Source organism: Pseudophryne corroboree, chromosome 5, assembly GCF_028390025.1.
Source record: "Pseudophryne corroboree isolate aPseCor3 chromosome 5, aPseCor3.hap2, whole genome shotgun sequence".
Taxonomy (NCBI): domain Eukaryota; kingdom Metazoa; phylum Chordata; class Amphibia; order Anura; family Myobatrachidae; genus Pseudophryne; species Pseudophryne corroboree.
Genome location: NC_086448.1, coordinates 67,142,969 through 67,165,438, shown reverse-complemented (window position 1 = coordinate 67,165,438; position 22,470 = coordinate 67,142,969). Strand labels below are relative to the sequence as shown.

The following is a 22,470-nucleotide window of genomic DNA, read 5'->3' as shown; positions in this document are numbered from 1 at the left end:
AAACCCAGATCTGGCCACTTACCTAATAGAGGGTTTTAACCCTCTGTTAGTCACAAAAAGTCCTCAGGCCAGTATAAAAAATGCGGGAAGCCGTGCGCCATTACAGGGGCGGGACTTCACTATGAGCGGATCCAGCAGCTCACCAGCGCCGTTTTCCCTCTGCAGCTTGTACTGACACAGGGAAGCGCAGCTCCTCCACAAGGACTCCACGTCTCCTCAGCGGTACCAGGGGGTCTTAGTAAGGGGGGGAAGCAGTGTTAGAATACTAAGCCCTATTTAGGTGCTTAGTTTGCGACCCAGCTGAGTTTTACTTAAATTAAAAGGGCGCTGTGTGGCTGGCTCGGGCTTCTGTATCTCCCTGCGGGCTCTGTGTGGGTTAAATCTGTGTTTCACCTTCTGTGTGTATAAATGTATTGCCATGTTCAGGGACTGCGTTTCCTGCACAGCAAAGTGTCTGTCCTCCCCAGGAGACTCACTACCCTGTACCCAGGATAGTGCACATTCTCAGGCCAGTGGGGCTGAACCCCCATGGTTAGATTCCATTAAGGCGATGATATCTACTATTTCTACAAAATTATCCCATACTGAAAAAGACATGCAATTCTTAAGACAGTCTATGTATGACCTGATCAATAGAGATTCAGTTCCCATGCCAGCATCTCAGGTCCCCGCCATTTGCCCACAAAAGCGTACTCTGGCCCAGCTCATGCAGGCTGATACTAATGACGATACATCATCCCCCCCAGTTGCATCTGAGGTAGATGCAACTGGGGGGGATGCTGTCCTGTCACAGGGTATACAGGCTCTGATAAAAGCTATCAGAAATGTCCTGCACATTCCTGACAGGGTGGAGGAGGTAGAGGAGAAATCTTATTTGAATGTAAAAAATGAATCCTCAACAACTTTTCCTGCATACAAGGAACTGAATGCCCTATTTAAGGAAACTTGGGCTAATCCTGATAAAAAGTTTCAGATCCCTAAAAGACTGATTACATCTTTTGTCTTTCCTCTGGAAGATAGAAAGAAATGGGAAAACCCACCGTTTGTGGACGCATCGGTGTCTAGGTTGTCACGTAAGATAGTCTTACCTGTTCCTGGGGCAGCATCCTTAAAGGATACGGCTGACCGCAAGATTGAGACCACTCTCAAATCTCTATAGACTGCTGTGGGGGTGGCCCAGAGTCCCACTATTGCTTGTGCATGGATCACTAGGGCCATTGCTAAGTGGTCAGGTAACCTAATTGACTAATTTGATTCCTTACCCAGGGGGGGGAAATAATTTTACTCCTACAGCATATTCAGGACTCTGCTAACTTTATGGTGGAGGCCATAAAGGAAATTGGATTACTCAACGCACGCACCACTGCCATGGCAGTATCAGCACGCAGGGGCTTGTGGCTGCGCCAGCGGACTGCGGATTCCAGGAAAGGCGTGGGAAGCCTACCATTCACAGGTGAGGCTCTTTTTAGAGATGAAATGGATAAGTGTCATGAACCGATCTCTCACCTCTGCGGGTTCTGGGGTCCATCCGTTGCCGGTGCGGTTGCTCGCGGTGCTGTGCGGCCGTGTGGGGACGCGGCGTGGTCAGTGGCACAGGTGATGCAGGTTCTGGGAGCTGGGAGTGCGGGGACCAAATGGCCAAAGGCACCGCTGTGTGTCTGCAGTATAGGAGGCGGCCATGTTGGAGACCAAATGAGCACCAGAGAGCACTTGTGAAACACCTGTGGGTAAGTGTTAGCCAATCCCGTGCTTGTGCTGCCTTTAAGTAGGCTGGGATTATGTTACTCTGAGCCAGGGCTTTGTTGTATCTACTCTATGCCCTAGCTCTGTGCTCTTTCCGTGCATTCCCGTGTGATTCCCGTGGTCCAGATATCGCCTCCGCTCCCAGAGGTCTGCCTGCAGCCTTCACTGCAAAAGATCCACCAAACTCCCTGCTGTGATGTCAGTTAATCGCTCTCCCAGTGGCAAACAAGTGGATTTCCAGAGTCTTGCAAGAGGTTACCCTGTCAGCCTGCTTCAATCACACAGCCTTTGGAGGATTCCACTAAATTCAGGTGTTGGTTTGTTCAGCTCTAAACTTAACCCATTCATCACCATTGTCGTCTGCTGCAGTTTCACAGTGCTGTGTTATCTTCTGAACTCGCAAGTAACTCATTCAGCATTGTATTTTCATTATTGCTGCAATCAAGGACAATTCTTCACAGCCTTTCAGTTTAATCTTTAAGCTTCAGTACAGGTCTCCACAGTTATTCTTTTATGTCTGCAATATCCAGTTAACACTCCTTACAGTTTGGCACCAATCATTGCTTCGTTTGGATAACTTGTCATTCATTCACAAGACTGTTTAAAAACTCAGTTCTATGAACATTTCCTCAATGCATCTTTAAGACTGTTCCTGCTTATCATTATACCATTCTTTGCAATACGTCAGTATTTATATATATATATATATATATATATATATATATAGTGATTAATAATTTGTCATTTAACTCCTTACTGGAATTGTTGCCTTTAATAAATATATGAAACGGAACTTTCTTCGTCCTCCCTGCTTTCATCATACCCCAGCACCTACACCTTTGGTTGGTCCAGGGTTAACGGATTCACAAAAACACTCAGCCCTGACAATAAGTGGATATCCAAGGTTACGGCGGGTAAGTCTACATACCTGCCTTCCGCAGCACCCCTAGCTAGGAAAACCTACCCTGCTCCAACTCTGCAGTCCTTTTGGACAGTGAAATTTAAAAACAAACCCAGGGGTTCTTCTACAGCATTCAAAGGCAATAAGGGTAAACCCAGAAAACCAGGAGCTGCAGGTTCTCAGGAACAGACCTCCGGATCTGCTTCCTCAAAGCCTTCAGCATGACGGTGGACCGCACTGCCTGGAAGACAGGCAGATGGGAGCCCGGTTCTGTTGTTTCAGTCACATTTGGGCAGCATCTTGCCAGGATCCCCGGGTCACAACCTTGTCACCCAGGGATACAGACTGGAGTTTCAGGAACTCCCACCTCACAGATTCTTCAAATCCTGCTTAACAGCTTCTCCAGAAGCAAGTATGACTGTACAGGCAGCCATTCAAAAACTGGTACAGTCTCAGGTCATTGTCCCAGTTCCACCTCCACTACAAACCAAGGGTTATTACTCCAACCTGTTTCTGGTTCCGAAACCGGATGGTTCGGTAAGGCCCATCTTAAACCTCAAATCACTGAACCTGTACTTGCAGGTGTTCAAGTTCAAGATGGAGTCTCTGAGAGCGGTGATCTCAGGTCTGGAGGAAGGGGAATTTCTGGTGTCTCTGGACATCAAGGATGCGTACCTTCATATTCCGATTTGGCCACCTCATCAGGCTTATCTAAGGTTTGCAGTATAGAACTGTCACTTCCAGTTCCAGGCACTGCCATTTGGCCTCTCCACGGCACCGAGGGCATTTACCAAGGTAATGGCAGAAATTATGTTTCTCCTCCACAAGCAGGGAGTGACCATAATACCGTACCTGGACGACCTGCTGATCAAAGCACCTTCCAAGGAGAGGTTGTTGGACAGCATTGTCCTCTCAACCCGGCTACTCCAGGATCACGGGTGGATTCTCAACCTGCTCAAATCCCACCTGGAGCCAACATGGAGGCTTCTGTTCCTGGGGATGATCCTGGATACGGAGGTACAGAAGGTATTCCTTCCACTGGAAAAGGCGTTGGTAGTCCAGTCGATGGTGCGTGATGTTCTCAAGTCAACCCGGATTTCGGTGCATCTCTGGATTCGCCTTCTGGGGAAGATGGTCACCTCTTACGAGGAGGTGCAGTACGGAAGGTTTCATGTGAGGCCCTTCCAGCTGGATCTGTTGCATAAATGGTCTGGATCGCATCTTCATATGCACCAGAGGATACGTCTGTCGCAAAAAGCCAGGATTTATCTTCTGTGGTGGCTTCAGACTTCTCACCTGACCGAGGGTCGAAGGTTCGGGATTCAAAATTGGATTCTGCTGACTACAGACGCAAGCCTCAGAGGTTGGGGAGCTGTCACCCAGGGGAAAAGGTTCCAAGGAAAACAGTCAAGTCAGGAAGCCATTCTTCCAATCAATGTACTGGAACTAAGGGCCATATACAACACCCTTCTACAGGCAGCACATCTTCTTCAAGATCACGCAATTCAGGTTCAGTCGGACAATGTGACGGCAGTAACGTACATAAACCGACAGGGCGGAACAAAGAGCAGAGCAGCAATGTCAGAGGTAACAAGAATTCTCCTCTGGGCAGAAAGACACGCGGTGGTATTGTTGGCAATTTTCATTCCGGGAGTGGACAACTGGGAAGCGGTCTTCCTCAGCAGACACGATCTCCACCCAGGAGAGTGGGGCCTTCACCCGCAGGTGTTTGAGTCCTTAACGCGTCGGTGGGGGATTCCACAGATAGACATGATGGCCTCTCGTCTCAACAAGCTAAAGTGGTATTGTTCCAGGTGGAGGGACCCACAAGCAGTAGCGGTGGACGCTCTTGTGACTCCATGGGTCTACCAGATGGTTTACGTGTTCCCACTTCTTCCATTGATCCCAAGAATTCTCAAAAGGGCCTACGTTTGGGCTCCTTGAAAGTCCAGATTTCATGCAGAAGCAATTGGCTTCCCTCCCTGAGGTTCAGATGTTCTTGAAGGGTATTCTGCACATCCAACCACTGGATCAGGCTTACTATCCAACTTGCTTATTCTACGGCAGGATTGCTAGTTCCTAGAGTACATGCCCACTCTACTAGGTTGGTGGGTTCTTCCGTGCAGCTACTTGGTTAGGGTTGAACACGTTTGCTAAGTTCTACAAGTTCGATACTTTGGCCTCTGAGGACCTTCAGTTTGGTCAATCAGTTCTGCAGGAACCTCAGCACTCTCCCATCCAGTTTGGGAGATAACTGAGCACTGGTTAAGCTTGAAGGCACATAAGTGCCTAGGTTTGGGGATTAATGTATTGCTTTAATGCGGTTTAGCTGGTGATATGTTTTAGACACGATTGACGCTCTGGGGTTTTATGGTAGCCTATCAGCTAGGTATGTATAATGGATAAGTAATATGGTTGTGGGAGGACTCTTCCTCTTTTTCTGTTCCGTGTTCTTGCCCATCTACCCTAGTTTTGGATGTGTGGCTGTGCGGGTTTTTGTTGGTTTTCTTGGGTTGCTTTGTCATGGCTTTTCTTTTGTTTAGCTTTATAGACGAGGCACAGCTAGACGGGCCCCAGATGACAAAGAGGAGAATGGGGCACACATTTTCCTTGGAAGTCAGGCAAGGTGTCCTGCTCTTGAGAGGAAACTTGGAGACAAGGCCTACAACTACATCATGGAGGGGTGTGTCTGTGTGACATAGGGCACTTACCGTAGCCACCTTGTCAGGGGTGTGCCCAGCGCTGGAAGCTGCTCCTTATCTCCCTCCGATCCCCTGCAAACACCTGCTCACCGCAGCTCTGCATAGATATATGGAACCATACAGTACTTCCCTAACTTCCAGGAAAGCATTGTAACACGATCATCACAGCAGGACAAAGCTTTTACTTTTGAACGTTTTTAAACGTAACATATTTCCTTGTATTAGTGTTTTCTTAGAATTCATCCGTTTCATGCATCAGCAGCACAGCAGATGGTCAGAATTACTGTCCCACAGCACTGAGGTCTTGGGTTTGAATCCCACCAAGACCCTAACTTTGAAGAGTTTGTATATTCTCCCCGTGTTTTTGCGGGTTCCCTCCCACAATCCAAAAACATACTGGAAGGTTAACTGGATTATGACAAAAATTGTCTCTAGTGTATAATTGTGTTTACATGTGGTGGGGAATATAGAGCTGTACTGGGGCAGGGATTGATATGAGTGACCTTTGTAATGCGCTATGGAATGTGTGTGTGCCATATAAGCAACTAAATAAATGAAAGACATCTCCTTAGCATGGCAAGGGTACATCCTGTGTTATGCATTTCCTAATGTTCCTAATTTGTGTCAACAAACAAACAAACAAACAGATGTAAAACTAACTTGGCTGGAATTTTTTATTTTCAAGACATACAGTAGATGTTTTTCAATGGCTCCAAGACGTTCAATATGAATTATTTATTCTCTTAGATCTCTGTGACGTTTGACACAATTGATTTCCTAGTATTCACTGAGTCATCTTTGATTTCACACTACTGTGTTCGAACGGATAGCTTCCTTCCTTAAAAAGCTTTAAAGTTGGATTAACACAATCTCTCCAGCTCACAACAGTAAATCTGCCTGAGCCACTGTGCCTACCCTCATTCCTTACCACACATACAGTAGTCCTGAATGTAAAGTGAATTTATTTATTAAATGAGAAATATTTAATGACAATGTGATGATGAGAAGCAAAAAGGACAACAGAGGTAATTTGCCGATGCTCTGTTCTGCACTGTTGTTATTATCGTCGGATGTAGCTACCATAGGTGCAGCTGCTATGGGGTCAAGAGCTGAGAGGGGCCACCTTCCCTGTCAGAGTTACATGTGTTATATACTGCACAAGGGAGTAGCTACCATAGGTGCAGGGAGTGCAGCTGCTATGGGGCCCAGAGCTGAAAGGGGCCACCTTCCCTGTCAGAGTTACATGTGTTATATACTGCACAAGGGAGTAGCTACCATAGGTGCAGGGAGTGCAGCTGCTATGGGGCCCAGAGCTGAAAGGGGCCACCTTCCCTGTCACAGTTACATGTGTTATATACAGGGTGTAGCTACCATAGGTGCAGGTAGTGCAGCTGCTATGGGACCCAGAGCTGAGAGGGGCCACCTTCCCTGTCACAGTTACATGTGTTATATACAGGGTGTAGCTACCATAGCTGCAGGGAGTGCAGCTGCTATGGGACCCAGAGCTGAGAGGGGCCATCTTCCCTGTCACAATTACATGTGTTATATATAAGGGCGTAGCTACCATAGGTGCAGGTAGTGCAGCTGCTATGGGGCCCAGAGCTGAGAGGGGCCTACCTTCCCGGGTAAACACTGGGTGGTATATTGGGTCTCTTACAAGCTTTTGCCATGGGGCCCACAATATATCTAGGTATGACCCTGGACCTTCTCATTGTAGTGTGGTATACAATGAAATGGAGAGCATTATAATTATACAGTACACAGGGCAAGATGCATCATCGCTTGAATGCATCTCTGGGGCACTGTAATATGGCACAATATGAAGTGGAGGCACTATAGTGTGGCATAAAATGAACAGGGGACACTGTGAGGTAGATGTTCTAAGCCTTGGAGATTGATAAAATGGAGAGAGATAAATGGGTCCATGTACTAAATCTTTGTAGAGTGATACAGTGGGGAGAGAGAAAGTAACACCCAATCAGCTCCTAACTGCCATGTTACAGGCTGTGTTTGAAAAATGACAGTTAGGAGCTGATTGGTTGACAGTTTATGCCTCTTCACTTTATCACTCTCTAAGGCTTAGTACATCTGCCCCTATATGTCATAATGTGAATTGGTGTTAACTGTGTTGAATAATGTGTACTGGAAGCCCTACAATGTGATATAGCATGAACTAAGGAACTACTATGGTTCATAAAATAAACTCTGGCACTACTATGGGGCATAACATTACCTAAGGCACTGCTACGGTTCAGAAAATGAACTAGGGCACTATTATAGGGCGTAAAATTAACAACTGCTGCGGAGAGATGTCTCTCTAGAAACACTGGGACAGGGCCCCCTTCATAATGTTGCTATCGGGCCCACAAACGTCTGGCTATGCCCCTGATTATCATTTATTGATATTTATGGTTCATGTTAACCTGGGTACACACCCAATCTGTCTTGTGGGAACAAAAACCTGGTAACGTATGGGAGCAAACTGGACAAATAAATCTTTAGGCGTGTACCCAGCTGTAGTCAGCAAGCAAACAACCTTCCACTATGTTTTAGGAGTGTGGACGACAACGAAGCACTTCAAGGAAACCAGCACACACATAGGGAGAAACAAACTGGTCCCACACAGGTTAGGCGGTGTCAGGAATTGATCTCATGAACCTGGCTCTGGGAAGCAGCAATAATAATCACTGTGCACCATGCTGCCCATTACAGTGGGTAAGACCCAATATGCCGTCATGAACTAGCACTGAGGGAACCTTCCCTCCTCTCTTAGGTATAACTATGCTGTCATTTTGTTGGGGAATAGTATGGCGGGGCCTAGACAGAAGGGGTGTAGTACGGCTGACCGGCGGTCTCCTGACCGCCGGTCAGCTTACCGACGCCGGGATCCCGGCAGCATACCGACGCCGGGATCCCGGCGGGGAGGGGCGAGTGCAGCAAGCCCCTTGCAGGCTCGCTGCGCTCGCCACGCTGCAGGCACGGTGGCGACCTGCGGTCACCACGGGTTCTATTCCCACTCTATGGGTGTCGTGGACACCCACGAGTGGAAATAGTCCCTGTTGGTCGGCATGCCAACCATCGGGACAGTGACCCGTCGGGCTGGTGGAGGAGGTCATGTAACTGTCGGTCAGCTGACCGGCGGTAACATGAATACCACCTGACAGAAGACACGTAAGCATCCACTGCCTTTACTCCCCACATTTTTTGGTAAGAGTTTGCAGGTTGTCAGATTTAATGTGCTACTCTGGGGCAGCTCTGACGTAAGAGTTCGTATGAATGACCAGTAACACAAATGCTTTCTATAAGTCAACCAGCAGAACCTATACCCATGATGATCCCTGCTTTTTGCCATGATCTTCTAGTCCTTCTGGTTGAAGCTTTTAAGGAATAGCGTTCACATTGTAAACACCCCTTCCTGATTCACTCCCCCCTCCTCCTCCCTGGTTCTCTAAACTTCTCCCCCCCCAGGTCTCTCCAAATGTTGCATTGGCATATTTACTACCCGTCATCTTCTCTCCTTCCCCATGCTAGTGTTGCAGACTTGACCCAGTAGCCAATCTAACCCAGGGCCTGATATCGGTCTGAATACGGGCAAGTTTGGAATGCAGATGGATTGAAACCATCCTTTTGTATTCCGAGTAGCACGGATCTCTGCCACTGCACCGTCCCCATTTTTTCTGTCCACCAGCAAAGCCATCATTAATGCAAGAGATCTATCTGAAATAAGCGTCCACATGGTACATGCAGGACTCCGTATGTGATGTTACTACAACAAGCAAGCAACACATCCACGACACTCCCTGTGCCCGCCCAGTTGCACCCTGACACGCCCATTTCACAGACGGAGAGTAAAAGCTGAAATCCCTCCAATTTAGAATCGCCTGGAGATACACAAGATGCATATGTACAGTATGTACGCCATAATTCCCAGTTGTGGCCGCTTTTGGATCTGCATGCAATCCAGGCCCTCTGTACCCTTTATCATGCTAAACACCAGCATTATCCCACAGCTGCAGAGCCTTGTTCTGCAGAGAATCAGCTGCCTTTGAAAATCCCTGATGACCAGTATTCATAAGCATGTAGCGTATCACTGAGAAAAGACAAATAGCTTGAATGACATAGCATTGCATAGCAGTTGTTTGCTGTGACATCATTGGCCCTGTCCATATGTATGAATTCAGCAATCAGTGGTCTGTATAAATCATTTGTTACCTTGAGCCTTGTCATTCCCACAAGTACTTACTATACATCTGAGCTGTCCCCGAGTAAGGCATCACATCAGTTATTTCAGGTATAGTAAGCTACTTATCTCAGTAATACACGGGCTATGATATAAATGAATACCCAGCAGTTGCTTCATTAGCTCTTTATCCACATTGTCTTAAAATTCCCCAAGAACTTTCAAACTTTTCACACCTGAAAGAAGAGTTTTCTGGATGCCAGCTCATGACAGCTGATTGCTGTTCACCCATCATACTATGTTATCCTGACATGCGATCATTACTCATCCACAAGCTAGACTAAAAATCTGAACAGTGTAACGCAAGGTGGAGGAGAGCAGTGATGCATGGTCAGGATAGGCTCACCTGTCACACTCCAGTATACTCCAGAGTTTTCACTACAAAAACGTATATAATAAAAAATGTATATAAATATTTATAACACATAATATAATATTTGTATTCTTCTTTTATAGTCAAAACTCACCCAATTTGCAGTGCTCAGCTGGAAATACAGGGACTGCCAGGGAGGGACCAGAGGTGAAGCAGCTGTGAGTTCAGCCTCCCCTGTGATAGTCAGACACTACCTGAAGCCCTGTGGCCAATAATACTGCAAAGCACAAGGGGAGTGCTCTTTAAAACTTAACTTTTAATATTTATCCTTTTAAAATAATGTAGGCATACTCAGAGGTCTCGAACCTGGTACTGATAGGGCCCAACACTTTATCGCTTCCAATATTGGATGGGATTGGGCTTTTTCAGTGTGGTGTGGTTGTAAATAGAATCTCTGTACCTCGCCTGGAATCGTTGATGAGAGTTCACAAGTGGAATAATAGTGGCGAAAATTCAAGTGCGGTATAATAAATGATTATACCTTTAAGAGGTAAAAGGAGATGAGAGGGATGAAAGTATGAGATTTGCTTTCAGTGTTAGAAAGGGATAAGCTAGGATGCCAGGCAGCCATGTGAATCCACTGAATCTCTGATGAGAGTCCACAATATGGATAGTAATAGGTAAGAAGGTAATTGCTGCTTGGGTAGTTAGTGTAAATACAACACAGAATGTTCAATGTTCCACAGTTAAATGCAGTCAGCGTACCTGTTCAGAATAATCCTGTAATAGGGCACACCTGTAATGGGGTTCCACAGCTAAATGCAGTCAGCGTACCTGTTCAGAATAATCCTGTAACAGGGCACACTGTGCAATTTATATCCTTTGTATCTTTATCAGGTGTGGTAGATCCTCACATATAAGAGGGGTTCCAAACAGGAAGGTTAGGGGCTAATGCTGATTCATTAAAGTAATAATTTAGTGGAGAAATACAATTGCTTCAGAGAATAAATTAAATTCACTTAAAATTTCAGAAAATACACATTATCCATCCTCAGGTGAAATGCAGTTCAATTTAGGTATAATGACTAAAACATAAAGGTACACAGTACTGACATCCTTGAATAGGGAAACTCACACTGAAACAAAATTCATATTCATGTAATGCAAAAGAGATCTGGAGAAAGTGTTTATCACTGATGATACAGCTTCTAGTTACAGACACATCTGAGCCACCTGATCATCCTCCAGGTATAAATAGATACTTAGTTAGAGCAAATGGTCCCAGTGTACTTATGTTATAACACAATAACAAAAACCTGTGTTAATGCAATCTGACAACAAGATTCTGATAAATATACATGCAGCAGGTAATGTATTCTAATCGCAGTTACTCCGTGTAATAGTGGATAACCGCAACAGGACCAGAGGTGTGGGTGTGGGAAGGTTTATAGCCAGAGGTCTGTCACACCTGATTATACAGCTTCTAGACATATGTACGTACGTCCTGATGTACGTTTCGCCTGCAGGCTTGTTCACAGGGATACCTCATGATACCTTGATGAGGTATCCCTGTGAACAAGCCTGCAGGTGAAACGTACGTCAGGATTTGTGCTCCGCGCCCCTACCCGGCAGGCGGACACACACTCACCAGGATGCTGGTCTCACTTAATTTCTTCAGGCGCACAGCACGAGCAGCACAAATGGCATGGCCCGCACCCTGTGAACAACCGGCACCCGGGACCATGCGCAAGGAGTGACAGACCTCTGGCGCTAAACCCTCCCACACCCACACCTCCGGTCCTTTTGCAGTTACCCACTATTACACAGAGTAACCGCAATTAAAATACATTACCTGCTTCATGTACATTTATCAGAATATTGTTGTCAGATGGCATTAACACAGGTTTTTGTTATTGTGTTATAACATAAGTACACTGGGACCGTTTACTCTAACTAATCTGTATTTATACCTGGAGAGTGATCAGGTGGTGCCGATGTGTCTGTAACTAGAAGCTGTATAATCAGTGTTAAACACTTTCTCTACATCGCTTTTGCATTACATGAATATGAATATTGTTTTAATAGTTTCCCTATTCAAGGATGTCAGCACTGTGTACCTTTATGTTTTAGTCATTATACCTAAATTGAACTGCATTTCACCCGGGGATGGATAATGTGTCTTTTCTGAAATTTTAAGTGAATTTAATTTCTCCTCTGAAGCAATTGTATTTCTCCACTAAATTATTACTTTAATGAATCAGCCTTAACCTTCCTGTTTGGAACCCCTCTTATATGTGAGGTTCTATCACACCTGATAAAGATATGAAGGATATAAGTTGGGTGTGCCCTGTTACAGGATTATTCTGAACAGGTGCAGTGACTGCATTTAGCTGTGGAACCCCATTACAAGTGTGCCCTATTACAGGATTATCCTGAACAGGTACGCTGACTGCATTTAACTGTGGAAAGTTGAGTATTCTGTGTTGCATTTGCACTAACTACCCAAGCAGCAATTACCTTCTTACCTATTACTATCCATATTGTGGACTCTCATCAGAGATTCAGTGGATTCGCATGGCTGCCTGGCATCCTACCTTGTCCCTGCCTAACACTGAAAGCAGATCCCATACTTACTTTCATCCCTCTCATCTCCATTCAGCTCTTAAGGGTATAATAATTTTATATACCGCACTTGAATTTTCATCACTATTATTCCACTTGTGAACTCTCATCAACGATTCCAGGCGACGTACAGAGATTCTATCTACAACCCCACCACACTGAAAAAGCCCAATCCCATCCAATATTGGAAGCGAAAAAGTGTTGGGCCCTGTCAGTACCACGTTATTTTAAAAGGATAAATATTAAAAGTTAAGTTTTAAAGAGAGCTGCCTCCCCGTGTGCTTTGCAGTATTATTGGCCACAGGGCTCCAGGTAGTGTCTGACTATCACAGGGGAGGCTGAACTCACAGCTGCTTCACCTCTGGTCCCTCCCTGACAGTCCCTGTATTTCCAGCTGAGCACTGCAAATTGGGTGAGTTTTGACTATAAAAGAAGAATACAAATATTATATTATGTGTTATAAATATTTATATACATTTTTTATTATATACGTTTTTGTAGCGTCTCCTGATCTTTGCGGCCTCTGCTGCCGCCACCATTGCTACAATCTCCCACATGTTGTTTACAAACAGACTTTTCTCTCCAGTGCCAAACATGGGTGCAGTCACGTTTGGGCTAATCACATGACTATCCACAGCCAATCCGCTGTACACAATCCTCTCTGATTGCTCAGCCAATACCTGCTTCCCAGCAGGTATAAGTATTCTGAACCAAGGCTCCCAGTTGTCAGCGCTATGGTTGTCTAACCAGTGTTGGATTTCTCTGCATTCTGTGGTTGTTCCTGCTTGCTGTCTCCAGGTATTCCAGCTCCTGTGACCTTGCTCCACTTAAAGAGACCTGCACCTGTTTCCATCCTGCGGTGCTGCCTGACTCCAGCGGTGTTTCCACATTGCCTCCTGTTACCAGCAGTGTTCCATCACCGTCTACAGCTCTCAGCAGTGTGCCCACATCGTTTCCAGCTATCATCGGTGCTTCCACATTGCCTCCGGTTACCAGCAGTGTTTCTACACCGTCTCCAATCGTCAGTGGTGTTCCTACATTGCTTCCATTCGTCAGCGGTGTTCCTATATCGCTTCCATTCGTCAGCGGTGTTCCCACATCGAACTCCAGTTCACCATCGGTGCTCCAACATCGAACGTTGTCACCATCGGTGAGTTCCATTGAATCCTCACCCTCTGTGCCAGTTCTACCCAGCATCCTTGGCAGTCCTCCAGCTCTCAGCCTACCTCGATGCTCCGTCACTGACTCCAGCTTCCAGTGAGTCATCTTCTGGTTAGTATCAGTTCATCTCGTCAGTACAGTCGTTAGCTATTATCTCTATGGACTTACCATCTCAGTGTCTTCCAAGACTGTGCCATATCGCGTTCTTACCATACCAAACAGCATACTTATTACCACCACATCTGAGGTATAGACGTATACTGTGAATACCAATTGCTGAGCATTGATTCTTGCATCTGACTGTCATTGTGATTAATGAACTGTGTGCTTAATTAAGAACTTAACTTTTATTACATTGTCGTCTTGGTCACGCCTTCGGGCGCCGGTGCTAGGTTTCCCTACATGTCCAAGAATCCCATACTGCCACCCAGGTTCACGTACACGTCAACAGCTACGCCTGAGGCCTCTCCAGGTCAGCCTCAGCCCTCAGGTGTGACATTTTGTATTATATTTTATATATATATATATATATATATCCCTTTTCAGCCTGACTCACAGGTGTTGCTGCATATATTGCAATATGAGGCAATAAGAGTAACAGAACTAAACAAACTTGAGACCGATGTCCTGATGCACTTTAGACTCCTTTATTTGGCACAAAATAGTATTTTTTTCTTCTTCTTTTTTTTTAAATTCAATAAGTTTTTATTGGATTTTTAGATATTTTAACAAATTAAACAATAATTAAAACAACAAACACAAACATAATAACTAACATACAGCTGCATAGAAGTAAAATATATAGTGAATCAGGCAGATGAAGATTCAGACAAAGCTATATAGCTTTAGAGCACTGGGGGTCAGAAGCAACACATCCCCAACATACCGTGTACATAATTAACCCAGGCAGAGCAGGAACAATATAATATACCATAACATGGCTGGCTACGGGTTACCCACCTCTGAAATTCCCCAGAAGAAAACCAACTACAAATCTGGGCCTTATTTATCCTTAAAGTATCGAGAGCCCAACCACTTTCCCCAGATCATAAAGAATTTGCTTACCGCATTCCTAGCCAGGAACACAAATTTTTCATGTGCAATGGATTCATTAACCAGAGAGATCCATGACTTTAGAATCGGGGCCTCCCCAGCAAACCACAGCCAGGCTATGCAAACCTTGGCCAGAGCACATAAATTAACGACATAACGTCTGCTGGGCGGATCTAAAGCCTCCTTATCTATGACTAGCAGTATACACGTTACAGGCGTAAGTATGGGAGAGGGAATACCTGTATTAGTTATAGCTTGTATGACTTCTTTCCAAAACATCGACATCATGGGGCATGACCAAAGCAGATGCCAAAAGTCAGCTCCTAAGCTTCCACATTTAGGGCATTTTGAACTATGAATTCCCCCAATATGTGCCAGCCTCACCGGGGTCATATACACCCTATGAAGTATAAATAATTGTATTTGCTGGTATCTAACGGAAGAAGTTGAGATCCGATGGGACCCTAAAGCATCCTCCCATATGTCGTCCGACAACAGACCTATGTCCGACTCCCACTTAATCCGAAGAGAGGCAAGAGGTTCATTATGATGCATCTGGAGTATACGGCCATATATCTTAGAAACTAAGTGTCCCGATCCCAGCGTTTGCAACATTGATTTAACCGGGGAGTCAGTGATAGTTGGAGGGCCATCGGGGAACTGGGTAGCCATAGCATGTCGCAGTTGGAGAAATCGAAAGAAAAACGCTGAGGGGACATTAAACTTTTGTTGAAGTTGCTGAAATGATTTAAATACCCCACCAGTATACAACTGTCCCAAGGAGAACACTCCCCACTTCCCCCAGACCTCCCTGACTTGAAGCTGACACAGCTCCAGAAGGCCATAAGTGTTATCTAGCGGGGTATCAGGGTCAATACCATGTCCTTGCATCATAGAATGCACCAACTTCCAAATCAAGATGGATTGTTTTATAAGCGGCAATGTGGACATTTTAACACTGCCACAAAGGAGCAGCTGTAATGGGGAGCCACCTGGATATTCCTCTAGCAGCATCAGTGAGTGCAAAGCCGAGGTATCAAGATCATTAAACCATTCCCAGATATGCGTCAGTTGTGCCGCGTAATAATAAAATCGGAAGTTGGGGAGACAAAATAGTATTTAACTTTAATGGTTGCCAGGAGCTAACATATCTTTCTTGTCCAGATTTTCACTGTTCACTATAAAAACGGGGTATGTGGACCCTGCTACATCTTAACCCAGATTTGGGGATTTGATACCCATATAAAAAGGTTCATACCAATACATATATACCTTTGGGATCTAAGTATCTCTATATTATTTTAAAAAGATAAATATTAAAAGTTAAGTTTTTAAAGAGGTATTAATGATCACCTATATCATAACATTAAATACATACTTACCATATTTGTATATTATTTAAAGAGTGCTTCAGGAAGACCTTTTTTGGCTGTTGTGTCTCATTCACCACTCCTATGTAGTCTCTATCTACAAAAATTTCCGGGGTCACCACCAATTGTATACTACATGTGATATCAATATGAACTGTAGTTTGATATTGGTCTTTGTTATAATAATCCAGTAATTTTGAATACTGGTGCAGACCCTTGTCTCTTTTTCCCCATAACTGTCTGATGGTGAACCATATATATTTTTATCTTTATCTTTTTTGAGTATATTGGTTCTTTTTTCCTCAGTGCTTAATACATTTGTACTGAATGATAATTTGCTTGTTTGGTTAGTGGCTGTATACTAACACCGCCACTATTAGTTTCCCTATAGGGCCATAACGCTTGCATCACCAACCACTTATCTTAAGTCTATGTGCCGATGTGCTGAGGTATCATTATCTCACTTACTGCTCTGTTTTGACATTAACATTGATTGAGAACTCAGGTCAAATATGTCTCAAGTAGGCGACATGGGTTTTGATTATGAACTTTTATCTGCTGCTGAAAACCAGGTTGTCTCACTTACTGATGATGACGTGGAAAAGGTCTATTTTGATCATTTTGAATTTACTAGCTTGCCTGCTGAGAAATTGGTTGATCTGTTTTATAGGATGCTGAGGTTGAAACGTAGAGAGGTTGAGCTTACCCTCTATGACCAGTTTCTATCAGAATACCATAGGTCTAAAAGCGTGCCAAGAGGATTCTGTATTAACAATACGCCCACTGTTGGTAGAACAAATGCTGCATTCTGCAGCAAGTGGTGCGGAGTCCTCAATAAGTGCTCTCTGGATCTTATGTTATTGGTGATCAAGGAGGTTGGTAAGGAACTAACGAAGATTTGTGATGAGATCGCTAAGTTTGAGAAGGCGAGTTTGGTTACCCTCAAGGGTGATAGGACCGACAACTGGTGTGATAAATTACAATCCCAATGACACATTTAGGGATGATTTAGTCTCATTCAAGAAGAAAAAGTTACAAACTGTAAATAACGATTATGCCAACGTCCAGATATATAGATGACTGACAGGCAATGCGAGTAACAACAGGCGGTAAAGGTCGTTTAGGACACAGAGATCTAGAGTTCCATACACAACCAAATCCTCTCTATCGCAGTCTGCTTCCAACTCTGATGTACCTGCTCCGATCCACCCCCCCCCCCCCCCCCCCAGGGTTTTTTTAGGCCAAGTCTCCCTGCAAATAGAAGACACTCTGCAAATAGACAACGCTCTTGGGGGTCATTCTGGCCCCACCCGAGGAGAGGGGGGTACACGGAGAAGAAGGCGCATTATATTTCATCTGTCAGATTACACCCTATCGACAGTTGAACATTCGCTGCGATCCCTGGGATTGTCCTTTGTGCCTTCATCCAAACATGATGGTTTCAACTTAGCTGTGGATAACTGGAATTTTAACAGGAAACTACGTTTAAAAGAATTTTTCATAGATAGGTCTCTACAAACTTATGTGGAACCATCATGTAATGGACTACCTGTAAGAAGTCTATTGAGTGCGTTTTTTTCTATATAAATTGCAATCAGATTACCGACACCGGAATCCCGAGCACTTGAACACCTGACAGTTGGCATGCCGGCTAACAGGGACTATTCCCACTCGTGGGTGCCCACGACACCCATAGAGTGGAATAGAACCTGTGGCGAGTGCAGCGAGCAACTAAGCCCGCTGTGTGACCAACGCAGCAATCCCGCAAAGGGCTTCGTTGCACTTGCCCCTTCCCGTCGACTTTCTAATCCTCAGGATCCTAGCGTCGGTATGGTAACCAGCAGGATCTCAAACGTCGGTCACCCATAGCCAACCTTATATATATATATATATATATATATTTTTTTTTTTTTTTTGCGTCCCCTACTGAGATAATTACATATATATTATATATTATGTGTATATATAGATATATTATATAGATATATAATATAATATACATATATATGTGCCATTATCTCAGTAGGGGAAACCAAAATTGTGTGATCTTTAATTTTGGATAAGGGATACTCAACCTGTGTATATATATATATATATATATATATATATATATATACACACACACACATTTACATAACAAAGTATATACTGCTGTACCATTGTATAATGCCCGCATGACCCGTGGGGTTTATATATGTTTTGGTACATCTGGCTATGATACTATGTAGTGTCTTCACAGCCATTGACCTCACCGTGGGATGCGGTCATGTGACCGATGCCGGAATACCGACACCACTCGGAATCCCAGCGCAGGAACGCCGACTGCCAACATCCTGAAGGTAAGCATCGGGATGACGGTTATGGCCCGAGGAGTTAGGTTTAGAAACTAGAGGGGGAAGTTAGTCATAGCCGCCCTTTCCCCGGGTCTTAGCAGCACCCCCGCTATCTTAGTCCTAGCCATCACCCCAGGCAGGTTAGGGTTAGGGTAGGGGGCAGGGTAAATTAATTACCTCATTCCCTGTCAGCACACTAATTGTTGGGATGCCGGTGTCGGTCTTGTGACCGCCGGCATCCTGACCGCAGTGCGGACACATCACCTCTCTCTTACCCATAATCCTCTTACCTAGGGCAACTCTGGTCTGCAGACTGTGGTGAATCATCCTCTCTAGGCCCTGCAGCTTCTGGCTCATCTCCATCAGTGCCGCTCTCTGCTCATGCTGACTCGCTATCAGCATTGCTAACGACTGTGAACTTTCTGAACTCTGTTGTTGAAGCACCTGCCTGGGAGGAAAAGAAAAAAATGGGCACCTTAGAAGCATAATCTCCATCTTCCAGAGGACTCCTACGGACCTTTCAGAGCTCTGTACATCAAGCAGCATAGAATGGTAAAAATAGCCTGGTCTCATGCTGCATAGTGACCGCACTCCATACATCAAGCAAACGGCACAATGGCCCTCATTCAGAGTTGTTCGCTCGCTAGCTGCTTTTAGCAGCCGTGCAAACGCTTAGCCGCCGCCCTCTGGGAGTGTATCTTAGCTTAGCAGAAGTGCGAACGAAAGAATCGCAGCGTGGCTACAAAAAAAAGATCGTGCAGTTTCTGAGCAGCTCCTACCTTGCGATCACTTCAGACTATTTAGTTCCTGTTTTGACATCACGAACACGCCCTGCGTTCGGCCAGCCACGCCTGCGTTTCCCCAGGTACGCCCGCGTTTGTATTTGACACGCCTGCGTTTTTCCACACACTCCCCGAAAACGGTCAATTACCTCCCAGAAACGCCCACTTCATGTCAATCACTCTGCGGCCAGCAGTGCAACTGAAAAGCTTAGCTAGACCTTGTGTGAAACTACTTCGGCTGTTGTGAAAGTACGTCGCGCATGCGCATTGCGCCGCATACGCATGCGCAGAAGTGCCGCTTTTTTGCCTAAGCGCTGAGCTGCGAACGAAAACAGCTAGCGAACAACTTGGAATGACCACCAATATCCCAACCTTGTATTTTTAAGATGGGCGCTGTAGTTACACAGCTTCCGGACCTCTGTGTTCCCTGCCTGTGCCACAGAATAAATAAGAATTTACTTACCGATAATTCTATTTCTCATAGTCCGTAGTGGATGCTGGGAACTCCGTAAGGACCATGGGGAATAGCGGCTCCGCAGGAGACTGGGCACAAAAAGTAAAAGCTTTAGACTAGCTGGTGTGCACTGGCTCCTCCCCCTATGACCCTCCTCCAAGCCTCAGTTAAGATACTGTGCCCGGACGAGCGTACATAATAAGGAAGGATCTTGAATCCCGGGTAAGACTCATACCAGCCACACCAATCACACCGTACAACTCGTGATCGGAACCCAGTTAACAGTATGATAACCGTAGGAGCCTCAGAAAAGATGGCTTCCAACAATAAACAACCCGATTTGTTTGTAACAATAACTATATACAAGTATTGCAGACAATCCGCACTTGGGATGGGCGCCCAGCATCCACTACGGACTATGAGAAATAGAATTATCGGTAAGTAAATTCTTATTTTCTCTGACGTCCTAGTGGATGCTGGGAACTCCGTAAGGACCATGGGGATTATACCAAAGCTCCCAAACGTGCGGGAGAGTGCGGATGACTCTGCAGCACCGAATGAGAGAACTCCAGGTCCTCCTCAGCCAGGGTATCAAATTTGTAGAATTTAGCAAACGTGTTTGCCCCTGACCAAGTAGCTGCTCGGCAAAGTTGTAAAGCCGAGACCCCTCGGGCAGCCGCCCAAGATGAGCCCACCTTCCTTGTGGAATGGGCTTTTACAGATTTTGGCTGTGGCAGGCCTGCCACAGAATGTGCAAGTTGAATTGTACTACAAATCCAACGAGCAATCGTCTGCTTAGAAGCAGGAGCACCCAGCTTGTTGGGTGCATACAGTATAAACAGCGAGTCAGATTTTCTGACTCCAGCCGTCCTGGAAACATATATTTTCAGGGCCCTGACTACGTCCAGCAACTTGGAGTCCTCCAAGTCCCTAGTAGCCACAGGTACCACAATAGGTTGATTCATGTGAAACGCTGAAACCACCTTAGGGAGAAATTGAGGACGAGTCCTCAATTCCGCCCTATCCGAATGAAATATCAGGTAAGGGCTTTTATAGGATAAAGCCGCCAATTCTGATACGCGCCTGGCTGAAGCCAGGGCCAACAGCATTACCACTTTCCATGTGAGATATTTCAAATCCACTGTGGCAAGTGGTTCAAACCAATGTGATTTTAGGAACCCTAAAACTACATTGAGATCCCAAGGTGCCACTGGAGGCACAAAAGGAGGCTGTATATGCAGTACCCCTTTGACAAACGTCTGAACTTCAGGCACTGAAGCCAGTTCTTTCTGGAAGAAGATCGACAGGGCCGAAATTTGAACCTTAATGGATCCTAATTTTAGGCCCATAGACAATCCTGCTTGCAGGAAATGTAGGAAACGACCCAGTTGAAATTCCTCCGTAGGGGCCTTCTTGGCCTCACACCACGCAACATATTTTCGCCAAATGCGATGATAATGTTTTGCAGTTACATCCTTCCTGGCCTTGATCAGGGTAGGGATGACTTCATCTGGAATGCCTTTTTCCTTCAGGATCCGGCGTTCAACCGCCATGCCGTCAAACGCAGCCGCGGTAAGTCTTGGAACAGACAAGGTCCCTGCTGGAGCAGGTCCTTCCTTAGAGGTAGAGGCCACGGGTCCTCCGTGAGCATCTCTTGCAGCTCCGGGTACCAAGTTCTTCTTGGCCAATCCGGAGCCACGAGTATCGTTCTTACTCCTCTCCTTCTTATGATTCTCAGTACTTTTGGTATGAGAGGAAGAGGAGGGAACACATATACCGACTGGAACACCCACGGAGTTACCAGAGCGTCCACCGCTATTGCCTGAGGGTCCCTTGACCTGGCGCAATATCTGTCCAGTTTCTTGTTGAGACGGGACGCCATCATGTCCACCTTTGGTTTTTCCCAACGGTTTACAATCACTTGGAAGACTTCTGGATGAAGTCCCCACTCCCCCGGGTGGAGGTCGTGTCTGCTGAGGAAGTCTGCTTCCCAGTTGTCCACTCCCGGAATGAACACTGCTGACAGTGCTATCACATGATTTTCCGCCCAGCGGAGAATCCTTGCAGCTTCTGCCATTGCCCTCCTGCTTCTTGTGCCGCCCTGTCTGTTTACGTGGGCGACAGCCGTGATGTTGTCCGACTGGATCAATACCGGTTGACCCTGAAGCAGAGGCCTTGCTTGACTTAGGGCATTGTAAATGGCCCTTAGCTCTAGGATATTTATGTGAAGAGACGTTTCCATGCTTGACCACAAGCCCTGGAAATTTCTTCCCTGTGTGACTGCTCCCCAGCCTCTCAGGCTGGCATCCGTGGTTACCAGCATCCAATCCCGAATGCCGAATCTGCGGCCCTCTAGAAGATGAGCCTTCTGTAACCACCACAGGAGAGATACCCTTGTCCTTGGAGATAGGGTTATCCGCTGATGCCAGGAACCGGCGAGGGGGAGACGTCTCGAATTCCAATTTGTACCCCTGTGATACTACCTGCAGGATCCAGGGGTCCACTTGCGAGTGAGCCCACTGCGCGCAGAAATTCTTGAGACGGCCCCCCACCGTGCCCGAGTCTGCTTGCAGAGCCCCAGCGTCATGCTGAGGACTTGGCAGAAGCGGGGGAGGGCTTCTGCTCCTGGGAAGAGGCTGCATGGTGCAGTCTTTTTCCCCTTCCTCTGCCCCGGGGCAGGAACGAGCGGCCTTTTTCCCTCTTGCCCTTATAGGGACGAAAGGACTGGGTTTGAAAAGACGGTGTCTTTTTCTGCTGAGAGGTGACCTGGGGTAAAAAGGTGGATTTTCCAGCCGT

General features: G+C 45.8%; 1 protein-coding gene and 1 long non-coding RNA gene across 8 annotated transcripts in view; one reads left to right on the top strand and one right to left on the bottom strand.

The window, feature by feature from the left end:
* Nucleotides 1-22,470, bottom strand: part of LOC134927192 (transient receptor potential channel pyrexia-like) — a 513,867-nt gene that overhangs the window by 19,615 nt on the left and 471,782 nt on the right. For 6 of the 7 annotated variants that reach the window (XM_063921321.1, XM_063921322.1, XM_063921323.1 and 3 more), the window contains one exon: nt 18,729-18,886. In XM_063921321.1, coding sequence (XP_063777391.1) covers nt 18,729-18,886 — 158 coding nt within the window. Of the gene's footprint in view, nt 1-18,728; nt 18,887-22,470 lie in introns of those variants that run through there. The other variant, XM_063921327.1, reaches the window with a different exon arrangement.
* LOC134927194 (uncharacterized) overlaps nt 1-22,470 on the top strand; it is a 132,118-nt gene that overhangs the window by 30,713 nt on the left and 78,935 nt on the right. The window lies entirely within an intron of this gene.